Source organism: Leptonychotes weddellii, chromosome 3, assembly GCF_054177405.1.
Source record: "Leptonychotes weddellii isolate Sample4059 chromosome 3, ASM5417740v2, whole genome shotgun sequence".
NCBI lineage: Eukaryota > Metazoa > Chordata > Mammalia > Carnivora > Phocidae > Leptonychotes > Leptonychotes weddellii.
Window position 1 is genome coordinate 65,238,313 of NC_138371.1, and position 16,416 is coordinate 65,254,728.

The following is a 16,416-nucleotide window of genomic DNA, read 5'->3' on the forward strand; positions in this document are numbered from 1 at the left end:
CTTTCATCCATTTTGAGTCTATTATTGTGTGTGGTGTAAGGAAATGGTCCAGTTTCATTCTTCTGCATGTGGCTGTCCAATTTTCCCAGCACCATTTGTTGAAGAGACTGTCTTTTTTCCATTGGACATTCTTTCCTGCTTTGTCGAAAATTAGTTGACCATAGAGTTGAGGGTCCATTTCTGGGCTCTTGATTCTGTTCCACTGATCTATGTGTCGGTTTTTGTGCCAGTACCATACTGTCTTGATGATGACAGCTTTGTAATAGAGCTTGAAGTCCGGAATTGTGATGCCACCAGCTTTGTTTTTCTTTTACAAAATTCCTCTGGTAATTTGGGGTCTTTTCTGGTTCCATACGAATTTTAGGATTATTTGTTCCATTTCTTTGAAAAAAGTGGATGGTATTTAGATGGGGATTGGATTGAATGTGTAGATTGCTCTAGGTAGCATTGACATCTTCACAATACATGTTCTTGCAATCCGTGAGCATGGAATGTTTTTCCATTTCTTTGTGTCTTCCTCAATTTCTTTCTTGAGTATTTTATAGTTTTCTGAGTACAGATCCTTTGCCTCTTTGGTTAGATTTATTCCTGGGTATCTTACGGGTTTGGGTGCAATTGTAAATGAGATCGACTCCTTAATTTCTCTTTCTTCTTTCTTCTGTCTTGGTGTATAGAAATGCCATTGATTTCTGTGGATTGATTTTATATCCTGCCACTTTACTGAATTCCTGTATGAGTTCTAGCAGTTTTGGGGTGGAGTCTTTTGGGTTTTCCACATAAAGTATCATATCATCTGCAAAGAGTGAGAGTTTGACTTCTTCTTTGCCGATTTGGATGCCTTTTATTTCTTTTTGTTGTCTGATTGCTGTGGCTAGGACTTCTATTACTATGTTGAATAGCAGTGGTGCTAGTGGACATCCCTGCCGTTGTTCCCAACCTTAGGGGAAAAGCTCTCAGTTTTTCCCCATTGAGAATGATATTCGCTGTGGGTTTTTCATAGATGGCTTTTATGATATTGAGGTATGTACCCTCTATCCCGACACTCTGAAGAGTTTTAATCAAGAAAGGATGCTGTACTTTGTCAAATGCTTTTTCTGCATCTATTGAGAGGATCATATGGTTCTTGTTCTTTCTTTTATTAATGTATTGTATCACATTGATTGATTTGTGGATGTCGAACCACCCTTGCAGCCCAGGAATAAATCCCACTTGGTCGTGGTGAATAAGCCTTTGAATGTACTATTGGATCCTATTGGCTAGTATTGTGGTGAGAATTTTTGCATCCAGTTCAGCAGGGATATTGGTCTGTAGTTATCCTTTTTGGTGGGGTCTTTGTCTGATTTTGGGATCAAGGTAATGCTCGCCTCATAAAATGAGTTTGGAAGTTTTCCTTCCATTTCTATCTTTTGGAACAGTTTCAGAAGAATAAGTATTAATTCTTCTTTAAATGTTTGGTAGAATTCCCCTGGGAAGCCATCTGGCCCTGGGCTCTTGTTTGTTGGGAGATTTTTGATTACTGCTTCAATTTCCTTAGCGGTTATAGGTCTGTTCAGGTTTTCTATCTCTTCCTGGTTCAGTTTTGGTAGTTTATACATCTCTATGAATGCATCCATTTCTTCCAGATTATCTAATTTGCTGGCATATAGTTGCTCATAATATGTTCTTATAATTGTATTTCTTTGCTGTCCAAAATATGTATTTTAAATAATTTAAATATAATCCCTAATACTTTTAATTTAAATGTTATAGTTGACTACAAGGAAGAATATAATACTACTCTGCCACAGTTTATTCCATATGAAGATGGTATTTATAATATTATACAAAAAAAGGTAACATGGTATGAAGCATTAAACATGTGTTCTCAAAGTGGAGGTTATTTGGCAAGTGTTCATGACCAAAATGGCCAGCTCTTTCTGGAAGACCTCGTAAAACGTGATGGATTTCCACTATGGATTGGGCTCTCAAGTCATGATGTAAGTCTTGTTTTATTTTCCAGAAATTTTCCAAATGTGTTAGAAGGTTGGAAATTTGAGCATAAGATATTAATTCAAAGTATAACATCGGATTAAGTCCTGGGACTCAATTTGCACAGCATAGTGCTTTCTTACCTTTTTGCAACACAAACCAAATAGAAAATTGTATTTGTAGAATGAAGTAGGGCAAATGGCAGACTGCAGCTGCCCTAGACACTCCCGGGCCATCCCAAGGGCCCAGTAGATGAATATCTCAACAACACCTCTCTGTCACCTAGTTGGGGCAGACCAACTGGAAAGCGGGTAAAACAGGAATAGCACAGAATCAGAAAAACCTGAGGTCCAGTACTAGTGGCGGGTCTTCCATTTACATGTTCAGTGATCGTGAGCAGGTTATTTAACCTTTGCAAGCTTATTTCTTCTTCATCTGTAAAACTGGGGTGATAATATTTTCCTTAATATAGGATTATAGTGAAGATTAACACAAAAATTTGTATAAAATGCCAAATAAAATTCTTAATGTTAGAACTAATAAATGTATATTTTCTTCTCTCACTTTCCCCCTACAAATTGCACTATATGAGAATGATGTTTTGGTAGTAAACATATCTTTTGTGCCACTATTTGAATCTTATTAATTAGTATATTCATGTACCTATAATAATGTCCAATATACCAAAAATAGGCATCTATTGAGATTAGAATTGAAGGCCTAATTGTAATAATCTTTAGAACAAAGTGAAGAAAACAAAAGAAAGGATGACACATTAGGATTATAGAATCAAGGGAAAACCAAAAGTAATCTTCCCAAATGAATTTTGTGGGAAGTATTTTCTTCTTCCAGCCCCCTGCTGTTTGATGGCTTCCATAACATGAAAAAATGTAGCCAGAGACACAAATCGCAGAATATAAAACGTAAAAAACAATACTCAGGATATTATGGAGATTGGGATGATAAATCTGTATTGTAACAAATGGAAGCCATTTGCACATCATTTAATTTCAAGTGTTATATAAACTCATCCTTAAAAAAAATAAATCTAGAGACAGAGTATAGTAACTCTGTCCATAAATTTAAAGTCCTACTTAAATTGCACCAGAACAAATGTCTCAAATCAAAGCATCAAAAGTAAATCCCTTATTTTACAAATAGGTCCAGACCGATAACAATTGTAAGCAAATAATTAAGAATCCATTCCAATACTTCTTAAAGTATATATATATATATTTTTAAAGGTTTTATTTATTTATTTGGCAGAGAGAGACACAGCGAGAGAGGGAACACAAGCAGGGGGAGTGGGAGAGGGAGAAGCAGGCTTCCCGCTGAGCAGGGAGCCCGATGCGGGGCTCGATCCCAGGACCCTGGGATCATGACCTGAGCCGAAGGCAGACGCTTAACGACTGAGCCACCCAGGCGCCCCTATATATTCTTTTTAATGTTATTTTTGAACATTCTTTTGTCTGGAATCAGGTTATCTCTATTAATCTTTAAAAAAATCAATTCTTATGCTAAAAAAGTCCTAAGCTTTTTTTATCTCTATTATTCGTAAAACAGGGAAGTGAATCAAGTTTTGAATGGTCTGATGGCAGTACATTTGACTACATCCCATGGAAAGATAAACCGTCTGCTGGAAATTGTGTTGTCTTGGATCCAAAAGGAATTTGGAGACATGAAAAATGCAAGTCTCTTAGTGATGGTGCTATTTGTTATAAACCTACAAAATGTAAGGCTTGATTTTGAATAACTATATTTATTAAAATATGACATTTTGTTTTGTGCACATGATTAAATATTCAAAGGAATTTTTTGTCAATTTTTAAATAAGGTTTATTCACAAATCCTATAAAAACAATTTTGATACTTTGTGAAGAGAAACAAACATGATATACCCATTCAGGGTATGTTCCCGAAGACTTTCAGTTCCTCTGTCACTGGGTACCTATTACTAATATGTGAATTTTAATTGCACTTAGCAATGTTTTTCAAAGGCTGAAATGCTCCTTTTATTTATTTTTTTTAAAGATTTTATTTATTTATTTATTTATTAGAGAGCGAGCGAGAGAGAAACAGCATGAGAGAGGAGAGGGTCAGAGGGAGAAGCAGGCTCCCTGCTGAGCCGGGAGCCCGATGTGGGACTCGATCCCAGGACCCTGGGATCATGACCTGAGCCGAAGGCTCGCTTAACCAACTGAGCCACCCAGGCACCCTGAAATGCTCCTTTTAAAAAAGAGTTCAGCAACATATAAATTTGGGAAATAACTCAGGTTTGATTTACCATATTGATGGCTCTGGGAATTTCTATAGTAAAGAGATCTATTTAACTTTGTGTAACTAAGCATTTTCCAAACTTATATGATCCTTAAAATCTAAGGAAAAAGCCCCTTCCATCAGGAGCTAGACTTGGGGTCATCCTGACAGGTGGAGGCTTGAAGAAGAGCACAAGAACCACGACCACCCAGGAGCTGCAGGAGCCTGCTGGACAAGGCAAGAGATGGTCGCAGTGGTAGTTCTCAGGGCTTGCCCTGCTTTCTGCTCCAAAGAATCCTCCAGAGAAGATTCAACATTTGGAATTAAACAGATTCGAGCAGGAAAAAAATGTGAAAACCTTATCCAGAGAAGCAAGTGAATATAAGAAAGGGAGAATGATTTCAAGAATGAGGAATAAATGGGTAATTGAGAACTGACATCTCAGTTGTTAGGTACAGAAAATAAATGTAATGTTTTAGAAAAACAATTGGAATACATGAAAAGTAAACAAAAAATGGAAAGGACATCTGTGTTAGCTAAACAGACTTTATAGGAGCAAGTAGAATGACAACATGAACAAACACAAATTCAGTGCTATACTGGGTTGAATAGTATCCCCCCAAATTCATGTCCACCCAGAACCTTAGAATGCAACCTTATTTAGAAAGAGCCTTTCCAGATGTAATAGTTAAGATGGGGTAATGTAATGCTTGATTAGGATGGGCCCTAAATTAGGGGCACCTGGGTGGCTCAGTTGGTTAAGCGACTGCCTTCGGCTCAGGTCATGATTCCGGAGTCCCGGGATCGAGCCCCGCATCGAGTCCCGCATTGGGCTCCCTGCTCGGCGGGGAGTCTGCTTCTCCCTCTGACCCTCCCCCCCATGCTTTCTCTCTATCTCATTCTCTCTCAAATAAATAAATAAAATCTTTAAAAAAAAAAAAAAAAGGATGGGCCCTAAATCCAATGACTGGTGTCCTTGTAAGAGGAGAGAAACAGACACAGAGGGAGAAGGCCCTTTGATGACAGAAGCAGAAATTGCAGTGATGCAGCTTCAAGCCAAGGATTGCCATCAACCACCAGAAGCTAGGAGGCCTGAAACGGATTCTCCTTGAGAGCCTCCAGAAAGAACCAATCCTGCTGACACCTCAGTTTTAGACTTGCCTCCAGAACTGTGAGAGAATAAATTTCTGTTGTTTTAAACCACCAGGTTTATGGCAATTTATTATGGCAGCTCTGGGAAACTAATACAAGAGCAAAATTTATTTTATTTTTTTTAAAGATTTTATTTATTTATTTGACAGAAAGTGGGAAAGCACAAGCAGAGGGAGCAGCAGAGGGAGAGGGAGAAGCAGGGAGCCCAATGAGGACCCCGAAATCATGACCCAAGCCAAAGGCAGACACTTAACCGACTGAGCCACCCAGGCACCTCCCAAGGGCAAACTTTAAAAATTGAATCTTCAAGGGGCTCCTGGATGGCTCAGTAGGTTAAATGTCCAAGTCTTGACTTCAGCTCAGGTCATGATCTCGGGTTGTGAGGTTGAACCCCCGTTGAGCTCCACATTGGGCATGGAGCCTGCTTAAGATTCTCTCTCTCTGCCCCTTCCCCTCAACCCATCTCTCTCCTTCTCTCAAACAAAACAAAACAAAACAAAAACAAAAACCTAAAAAAAATGGACTCTTCAAAAAAAAAGAAAATAACAAGTTTGGTAAGGATGTGGAGAAATTGGAGCCCTTGTACATTGTTTATGGGAATAAAAAGTGGTGTGTAGCCACTGTGGAAAATGGCATGGTAATTTTTCAAAAATTTTAACATAAAATTACCATAGGATCTAACAATTCCACTTGTGGGCATATACTCAAAAGAAATGGAGGTAGGGACCGGAACAAATATTTGTACAACCGTGTTCACAGCATCATTATTCACAATGGCCAAAGGTGAAAGCAACCCAAGTTGTCCACTGACAGAGGAATGCCTAAGCAAAATGTGGTATATACATACTACAGAATATTATTCAGCATTCAAAAAGAAGGAAATTCTGACACATAATACATAATGCAACCTGCATGGATGAATCTTGAGGACATTATTCTAAGCGAAATCAGCTAGACACAAAAGGACAAATACTGTATGACTCCAATTATATGAGGTACCTAGAGTTGTCAAATTCATAGAAACAGAAAGTAGAAAGATGGGTTCTGGGGGCAGGCAGGAATGGGGAGTTATTATTTAATGGCTACAGAAGCCATAGCTATTCTCTTGGTAGGAGACAGATTGTGCTATGCAGATATACTGTATTTTGTAAACAAATTACCAAATTTTCACTTGTGGATATAATTTTAAAGTAGTTTTTTATATGGCAAGGTAAAACTAGGTTTATATTATCAAGATAAAAAGCATCCAAAGAAAGCAACAATTTTAAGTATTATTTCAAAGTAGTTACAGGCCTGCCGAGCCTGTCTTTGCTTCTTATTCTGTCTCTTCAGTTGTTTTTTACATTAGGGTAATTCCATCTTCGAGGGCTAAATACTTTCTTCTGTTTTCTCAGTTTTAAAAATGGTATTGCAAAAAGCTAAGCAGAATGTATACTCTTAGAGTATGGGCTGTAGCTGTCTCTGATGTGGGTACTGAGTTGAATGCTTCTTACCTACAGGAACCACAGTTGCAAATAGGAGTTAGTGAGATTTTAAAAGTCAGCTATTTTTTCTGTGCATTTTTACAGTCATGTCTAACATTTTTATAGCTAAAGAGGTGTCCTCTCATACATACTCATCAAGATGTCCAACAGTAAAAGAGAATGAGTCACAATGGATCCAGTACAAGGAGCACTGTTATACATCTGACCGGGCATTGCGCAATTTCTCAGAAGCCAAACAGTTCTGTTCAAAACTTGGTGAGTTAAAATTTATTGATTTTCTTGGACTCAATAATTTAATCATTGCAATTTTTTCCAAGAAAACAATTTGAAATAATGATTATATTTTTTAAAATATTTTGGGGGCACCTGGGTGGCTCAATCAGTTAAATGTCCGATTCTTGATTTCGGCTCAGGTCATAATCTGAGGGTTGTGGTATCGAGCCCCGAGTTGGGCTCTGTTCTCAGTGGGAGTCTGCTTGGGATTCTCTCCCTTCCTCTCCCTCTGCCCCTCCCCACCAACACATGTACTCTCTCTCTCTCTCAAATAAATAAATAAATATTTTTAAAACATTTTTAAAACACTCAATATTTATAATAGCATTTTATAACCTATTTGCCTCGTGGTTAAGTATTTTACGATATATGAGTTAACTGGAGTATTGGAAGAGCCATTATAAATGACCAATGTAAGAGTAAGTACATGGAAAATAAAAGTAAGTGGAAAGAAGTAGAATAAAAAATTGCTAAGTGAACCATTTGATGTGAAAATGACAAATGAAATGGTTTTAAATAAAGCTAGATATGTTTAGATGAAGGGATTAGGAGGCAAATTTTTTGTAAAGGATAAGTATTAAATACAAAATTATAGATTTTCCCACTACTTAGTTATTAATAAGTAAGCTTATCCTGACCAGAGTAATCAAGGAAGCATGGGTTGTTCCTCCATTCTGCAACAGAAATGGCCCACATCCTCTGAACACCGTAAGGAACAGGACTTTTTGTCTTCAGATTTAACTATTTTAGAAAGGGCAACAATGACTGGATCTCTCCCATGATAAATTTTTTTTTTTAAAGATTTTATTTATTTATTTGAGAGAGAGAATGAGAGACAGAGAACATGAGAGGGAGGAGGGTCAGAGGGAGAAGCAGACCCCCCGCCGAGCGGGGAGCCCGATGCGGGACTCGATCCCGGGACTCCAGGATCATGACCTGAGCCGAAGGCAGTCGCTTAACCAACTGAGCCACCCAGGCGCCCTCTCCCATGATAAATTTACCCTATAGTCAAACTGTGAAATGACTTCTAGGGAGAATACCAAGAATATTTCAAAGACCTGCATCCTTGAGTAGCAATTTAGCCAGACTGATGGCATTTATCTCATTTATTTTGCTAACTGTTGTGGAGACATCTGGCTGATTTTAAAATCTCCTTGTTACTGCTAACTACATGATGGAAATTTTTGTGTGGGAACTCTCATGTGTTATACATGTATACACACACACACACACACACACACAACGGGAACTATTGTGAACTATACATATGTCCTGAAAGTCAGAAGCCTCTTGCTCCCACAGGAGAAAATAGAAAGGTTTACTGTCACTGTAATGTGGGGGTTATGCATGTAAACCTTGGGGGCAGACAAGTCTAAGTTTTAACTCACAACTCTGGTACTTACTAGCTGAGGGATATTATGGAAGTTACATAATTGCTTCTCTTTTCTCATCTGAACAGTGAGAATGAAAATAGTACTTATTTCAAAGGTTGGGTTGCTGTAGGAATTAATGAAATAAGATAATGTATGCAAATGTAGCACAGTGCCCTGCAAATAGTGAGCATTCAAACTATTCTTATTATTAGAAAGGATTGGGATTGGCTTTCTAATTTTATAACTGGCTAGCTGCGTAAACCTGACTAATTTACTTAATCTCCTTGAGACTTTGTTTTCTCATCTGTAAAATAGTGATAATATCTTCCCCTACAGTATTATGTAATATTAAACAAGCACATGCACACTGTGATCTTCTATAAAGGAGGAAAGACTTGCCTTTGCCCTTCTTCCAAAGCCACCACCACCAAAGAAATGCTTTAGTTCAAGTGCTTATCGCTGTTAATAGGCTTGTCACTGTTGAAGACTATTTGATTCCACTTAGGATTGATTTCCAAGTCTAGTTATTATTTTATTTCTATCCCTTGCCTGATGATGGTGATAGTACTATTTTCTCTGTGGGTTTAGGGCGATTTATCAAACTTCAAGATTATTTGATTCTATACTACATTTAGGAACTTACAATGGGCATAACCAAAACGCTTATGTATAAAATAGTATTAAAGGAAATTCTCCCCAAGATCCCAAACCTATTTGCTTTCATTTTCATTTTAATAGAAGCAAATTTAAAGCTGAGTTATTATACAGAAATGGTTGTTGAGGAGAGCATGCTGAAACACATCTTTCTACAATCCTATACCCCACTTCTTATGACTAGCTGTTCATACACAATGGTCTCATTGGCAGGCAGTTCCAAGATCAAAATGTTTATCAGGTAAACATAAAAATTTCTCTATGTAAAGTTTCAATCTATTTCTAAATTTTTTGGAATCTATTAATGCTATACTTTTAAAAATCTGACACAAATACCAGATTTTCAAAATATTCTCTATGTAAAGCTTGAATTTCTCAATGATCTTGATCATGGTAGTTTTTTGTTTTTGTTTTTGTTTTTCCAAATGGCTGGTTGAGAAATAGCCACTTCCCTAGTTTGCATAAAGCTAATTAGTTTAGGGTTTGTTTTCCTTCAACAGATCATTCTGCAACTATTGTTACCATAGAGGATGAAGATGAAAATAAGTTCGTGAGCAGACTGATGAGGGAAAATAATAATATTACCATGAGAGTTTGGCTTGGATTATCTCAATATTCTGCCGGTAAGTGACATATTTGTGTGCACAGTGTGCAAAGAGTTCCAACTTGTCCTAAATACCAAGTCAACCTTGCTAAAGAGTGTTAAGTGGTGGTTAATTGAAATGCTCCTTATTGACGAATAAGCTAGGTCTGCTGGCTGTTTTGGAGACTTATAAATTCCTAATGAATATGCGAGTGATGTATTAGTAATGATGGAAAACACTAATGAAGTAGAAGATCAGGTTAAATGAATTGGGATGTTCTAGAGGTTTAAGATACTTGGGTTGACAACGTATTTTTTTCTCCGACAGCAATATCTGTGCCCCCCAGGCTCCCACAAAGAACTCATGACTTACTTCCCTTAGAGTTCTAGTGTCTCTCACCTGGGCTTTTGTAGCTTATAACTGTTTTTCAGAAGGTTCTCTTCTTGTTGTTCTCTTCCCTCTTGAAACATTTTTACCAGAGAGAAAAATTTTCTTAAATGGTTATTTTGTTTTTCAAACAAGCTTAATAAAATTACAGAGAATTGGTTAAAAAAGATTTGTGGAAGAAATTTTCAAGGAATAATGGATTAATCCAAGCAATAATGGATAAAAGATTTGAGTGAACTTTAGAATTGATAAAGAATGAATTAAGAGTACAAATTCATGGGGCGCCAGGGTGGCTCAGATGGTTAAGCGTCTGCCTTCAGCTCAGGTCATGATCCCAGCGTCCTGGGATCGAGCCCCGCATCGGGCTTCCTGCTCAGCGGGGAGCCTGCTTCTCCCTCTCCCTCTGCCTCTCTCCCTGCTCATGCTCTCTCTCTCTCTCTCTCTGTATCTCTGTGTCTCAAATGAATAAATTTAAAAATCTTTAAAAAAAAAAGAGTACAAATTCAGTAGAATAGGAAATATGTTTTACATTTTAAGCTAAGGTGAATTCTAAATAATTGAAATAAATGTGAATCCCAAAATATTAAGTACTTGTCAAAAAGTGAATGGATTCAAAGTTGGCCATCTAAATGAATTCTAAATTGTGTTTACACTATCACCACAAGGTGGTGCTATCTCAGCTGGAAAATAAAAATGGAGTCATGGTGGGAAACCCCTCCTGGACCCTCTTGACCCTTACTCCCCCAGCACATCTTTAATGATACGAGTTTTTTAGTTGGGGGTGAGGATGCTGATGGGGATTCAGGTCTTTAGAAATCTATCTCTCGGGGCACCTGGGTGGCTCAGATGGTTGAGCGTCTGCCTTCGGCTCAGGTCATGATCTCAGGGTCCTGGGATCGAGTCCCGCATCGGGCTCCTTGCTCAGCGGGGAGCCTGCCTCTCCCTCTGTCTGCTGCTCCCCCTGCTCGTACTCTCTCTCTCTCTCTGGCAAATAAATAAATAAATAAAATCTTTAAAAAAAAAAAAGAAATCTATCTCTCACACAATCAAAGTGCAAGCATCCTGCACTTTAATCAAAACACCACATTTTATATCAGTGCTAATAGAACTTTCTGCAAAGATGGAAATGTTCTATATCAGTGCTGTGTAACAGAGTAGTCACTAGCCACATATGGCTATTGAGCACTTGAAATGTGACAAGTGCAACTGAAGGACTGATTTCTTTATTTATTTTCACTTTCAATAAGTTTCATTTTAAATAGTGACATAGCATAGTTCTAAGTAAATGAGTTGTATGCCATTTACCTTAGAAATTTAGAGGCAGCTACCCTATGACCCAGCAATTACACTACTAGGTATTTACCCCCAAAATACAAATGTAGTGATCCGAAGGGGCACTTGCACCCCAATGTTCATGGCAGCAATGTCCACAATAGCCAAACTGTGGAAAGAGCCAAGATGTCCATTGACAGATGAATGGATACAGAAGATGTCATATGTCATATCACACACACACACACACACACACACACAATGGAATATTACTCAGCCATCAGAAAGGATGAATACTTACCATTTACATTGATGTGGATGGAACTGGAGGGTATTATGCTGAGCAAAATAAGTCTATCAGAGAAAGACAATTATCATATGGTTTGACTCATATGTGGAATATAAGAAACAGGGCAGAGGACTGTAGGGAGAGGGAGGGAAAACACAATCAGAAGTCATCAGAGAGGGGGAAAACCATGAGAGACTCTTAACTGAGGGTTGCTGGAGGGGAAGTGGGTGGGGAGATGGGGTAACTGGGTGGTGGACATTAAGGAGGGCACGTGATGTGATGAGCACTGGGGGTTATATGCAACTGATATAGTATGGAACACTACCTCTGAAACTAATGAGGTACTATAAGTTGGCTAATTGTATTTAAATTTAAAAAAAGAAAAGAAATTTAGAGGTAATAAACTTAATTTTTTTCTTTAGATCAGTCTTGGAATTGGTTAGATGGATCAAAAGTGACATTTGTCAAATGGGCAAATAAAAGTAAGAGTGGTGGTGGAAAATGTAGCGTTTTGTTAGCTTCAAATGAAACTTGGATAAAAGTTGAATGTTCACAAGGCTACGGAAGAGTTGTCTGCAAAGTTCCTCTGGGTAAGTATGGAACTTGTCCTTAAGGAATATTTTTTGAGGAACAGGTCAGGAAATAAATGTGCAACTCAGTTATGTGCAAAGTTTTGTACTGGGTCCTAAAGTCCTTATTTAGTCCTTAGCATAGTATATCCAAAAAACTTGATGAAGCCATGCAGATTTTTTCTGTCAGAAAAATAGATTGCAAGAGATAGAAATGCCAAGATGTCTAAGACTCCCAGATGAAACTACTAGACAGCCTAAAGTTTGTATAATTCTTCCCTAAGAAAAGTAGAAGCTGCCAGAGTATTAGGGAGCTCATTTCTTTGAATATGTTCTTAAGATGTATTTGATTCTATCAGTCAAATATGTAAAAGCTCAAAGGTCTAATTCTGCAGTTAGTTTGCTTCCTTTCTCCTCATTCCCATAAAACTCATGATTAATTTAGCAACAGTGCAAAACTGGACTTAATTACTTAAAATTTCCTGGAAGGAGTATCTATAGGAAGTCATAATTTAAACTTAGATTTCATCATGAATTGACATATAAAATAACCATAAAAATCTTACCTTAATTTCATTTCTAGAGAAAGGAGCTATAAATTTTTCACAGCAACAGTTTTGAAGATTTAGCATAAAAATGTCTTTTTGGTGTGTAAATATTAAATATGAAACCCCAATGCTAGATGATTGGTGTTTGTATATTCATGCATTGATTCAGAAAATATTTGGAGTGTCTGCTTATACGTCATGCCCTGTTTTGTGTGCTGGGTAGGGGGATGGCTACTTTCGATTAGGTTATCAGGGACGACATCTAAGAGCAGGAGACACTGAGGCTGAGATCTGAAAGGCCAGCCAAGCAAAGATCAGGGGAAGAGGCCCACCAGGCAGAACTACCATTTGGAACAAAGAGCCTAAAGCAGAATGAGCTTGATGAGTGCTCAAGGAAGATCTGAAAGGTAGGCAGGCACCAGACACCCAGGAGTCTGGAAGCAAGGGTCAAGAGTTCAGGTTCTATGCTGAGTGAAATGGAAAACAACTGGAAGATTATGGGGGGAGCTGGGGAGCAGGGTTATGGTGGCATAAACCAAGAGTTCTGTTTTGGCATTCTGAGCTGTCCATACGGAGAAGAGATATTCATATGGAACGTCTAGCATGCAGTTGGACATATGAGAGAGAAGAGAGGTCAGCATAGAGATAGTATTTAAAGCAAGGGGACAAACTGAGTCTGTCTGGGCAGCATGCAAAGGAGAGGTCTGGGACAGCATTTGAAATTGAATAGCTTGGAGCTAAATGAAGTCATCCTAAAGTCTTAAATTTGCTTTCAAGCAAATAACACTTTATTTGGCCCTAGGTAAGTCAAACACAAAAATTTACAACTTTTAACAATTTGCTATCAAAGTAAGGTAATACACTGGATGTGATGTTCTTGAAAGGGTGATGGGGAAAGTGAGAATAAAGATAATGCTTTAACTTCTTTAGAAGAAAATTGCTAAAACAAGGAATAGGATTTAAATGAAAGGGAAAAGAGTTAAATCTGAAAAAAAAACGCCTGAGTGTTTGATGATGGAGTTTGCATTCTGTGTTAATGCTATGAAACAATCAGGCACTTCTTGTGTTTTGTACAGAGGTTACACACGTGACACACAGCCTAATGTATAAATCAATAATGATGACTTTTATATTCTCTCCTCCAATGTCAAACCTTTTCCTATTCTAGGCCCTGATTACAGAGGAATAACTATCACATTTGCTGTGCTAAGTGTCTTAGCTCTCATCAGTGCACTGGTTTGGTTCCTCTTCCAAAGGAACCGGTCGCACTGGCCGGGCTTCTCTTCAGTTCGATATGAACAAGGAATGAATGAAGATGAGATTATGCTTCCCACTTTCAATGACTAAATTCTTCTAAGAGTTTGCTAATTTGCACTAACGTGTTAGGGAAAATGAGCCATTTCGGTTTTTCCCAGTGTCAGTATTTACTCTGTTCTAAAGTACAAATCATAAGTACTTTTTCAGTTGTTTAATTGCTGTGCTGGTATCTACAGTGAATTATCCACAAAATGCCATGTTTAAAACTTTACTTAATAGAATGGAGAACCTTAATAGAATGGAAAAGAACCAAAGCTGGAACTAAAGTCCAAATTATTTATAGGGTGATAAATTTAATGTGCATTTTTCTCTGTAAGAATGTAGTTAGTAACTAGGATATGTATATATGAATAGCACAACTGCTTAGAGACTTAAAATTGGCATGTTACTAGGTCATAAATCTACCTTTTAGCTTTTAAGAATATTTAGCTTAGGGGCGCCTCAGTGGCTCAGTCAGTTAAGTGTCCACCTCTTCATCTCAGCTCAGGTCTTGATCTCAGGCTTGTGAGTTCAAGCCCTGCGTAGGGCTCCATGCTGGGTGTGGAGCCTACTTAAAAAAAATATCCAGCCTAATGTGAAATTTGTACCTCAAGGTAAAAACATAACTGTAAATAATATCAACATTATTTCAAAATAGTCATTTGTAGCATTTAGGAGAAATTATTAAACAATGAGATATGCTTACTTTTTTACACAGTAAAATAATGCTTTTGGCAAGATGCTTCTTACACTGTTCCAGAGATATTTCATACCAAAATTGTTTAAATGCAAATATTTTGTTTTGTCATAGTTATTCATAAAACAATGGCTTTTAAAGGAAATTTAGTACTTAACATTTTCCTAAAGTGTGAGAACATTGTTTTTACATTGATTTAGATATACTGTAGCAGTGTGTTTTTTGTCTTTTCTTATGTACAATATATAACTCTTTCCTCTTAAAGGGAACCAGCTAAGGATACAAGTTCTTGAAGATTTCATAATTTTTATGCTTTCTATGACATGCCAAATTTTGACTAAGAAATTTGTGTTACTTTTTTGCCCTTTTCTGTAAGCTAGAGAAAAGGGGTCTATGAAGGAAATTGTATATCTTGCATTTGTAAAAATGAAAATTTTACAGTGAAACTCTAAACCTTGTGATTACTACTAAAATATTTTAGATGATAAATGATTAAGGAAACACTGTTTTGTGATTATCACTTTAAATTTTACCAGCAAGAATATATTTTTATATTGTCCATCACCATTGGACATGATGAATTTTTTATTCAGTGTTTATACTTTAGAATATTTTTGTATAATATTCATAGATTTATTTTAAGATTTAGAGTGTTTATACTATGATAAACTTATAATTTTCTAAGACAGTTTTATTATAGTCTAAAACTATAATACAGTTGTCCTGATATATTTTTATTGAATTTGTTAGACTATTCCTCTTGCCCTGTCATCTGCACAATTTTAGCTGTTAAAGACTTTCTTCAAAGAATTAAATCAACTTGATGTGAAAAATACACCTATGCAGGGTGCCTGGCTGGCTCAGTTGGAAGAGCGTGAAACTCTTGATCTTGGGGTTGTGAATTCGAGCCCCACATTGGGTATAGAGATTACTTATAAAATAATAAATAGTAAAATCTTTAAAAAAAGAAAAGTACAGTTATATATAGTAGCGATGCTATAATAAAGTTGTTTTATTTTTTTAAGTAAAACTGTTGTTGGTCCTTGTCAGAAAAAATATCTCTAGGTTGGGTTTTATTATGTTAGGCATATAGTATAACAAAAAATAAGTGTGCAGTTGTTGTAATGCAAGGTATCCTTTATTTAAAGAATAAATGCAATCAGGGGCACCTGGGTTGTTCAGTCGGTTAAGCATCCAACTTGTTTTTGGCTCAGGTCATGATCTCATGGGTCGTGAGATCGAGCCCTGCATCAGGCTCCACTCTCGGCACAGAGTCTGCTTGGGTTTCTCTCTCCCTCTCCCCGTCCCCCTACTCTCTCTCTCTCAAAATAAATAAATAAACAAAATCTTTTTTAAAAAAAGAATATAATCATCCTACATCTCTGAATGTTTGATTTGAGTTTCTTTTTCAGATGCCTTTGACTCAGCAATTCTTAGCAAGTCTTTTAACTATTGGATCAGCAGAAATTCCAATTTTGGCCCACTTACTTCTCATTTTTGGTGCTTCTTCAGGAGATCCTACCCCCATTGCCCAAACCAGGACATTTGTCAGCCACTTTTAAGTCAGTAGGTCACATGTTCAGTTCCAGGCTCATATTTCTAACTTCCACTGGA

General features: G+C 37.2%; 1 protein-coding gene across 1 annotated transcript in view; it reads left to right on the forward strand.

Annotated features, from left to right (window-relative positions):
* LY75 (lymphocyte antigen 75) overlaps positions 1–15,156 on the forward strand; it is an 85,300-nt gene extending 70,144 nt beyond the window's left edge. Inside the window, exons 28-33 of the mRNA XM_081815479.1 lie at positions 1,750–1,976; positions 3,532–3,700; positions 6,966–7,115; positions 9,661–9,783; positions 12,115–12,282; positions 13,978–15,156. Coding sequence (XP_081671605.1) covers positions 1,750–1,976; positions 3,532–3,700; positions 6,966–7,115; positions 9,661–9,783; positions 12,115–12,282; positions 13,978–14,156 — 1,016 coding nt within the window. The 3' untranslated portion in view covers positions 14,157–15,156. The remainder of the gene's footprint in view (positions 1–1,749; positions 1,977–3,531; positions 3,701–6,965; positions 7,116–9,660; positions 9,784–12,114; positions 12,283–13,977) is intronic.
* The last annotated feature ends 1,260 nt before the right edge of the window (positions 15,157–16,416 follow it).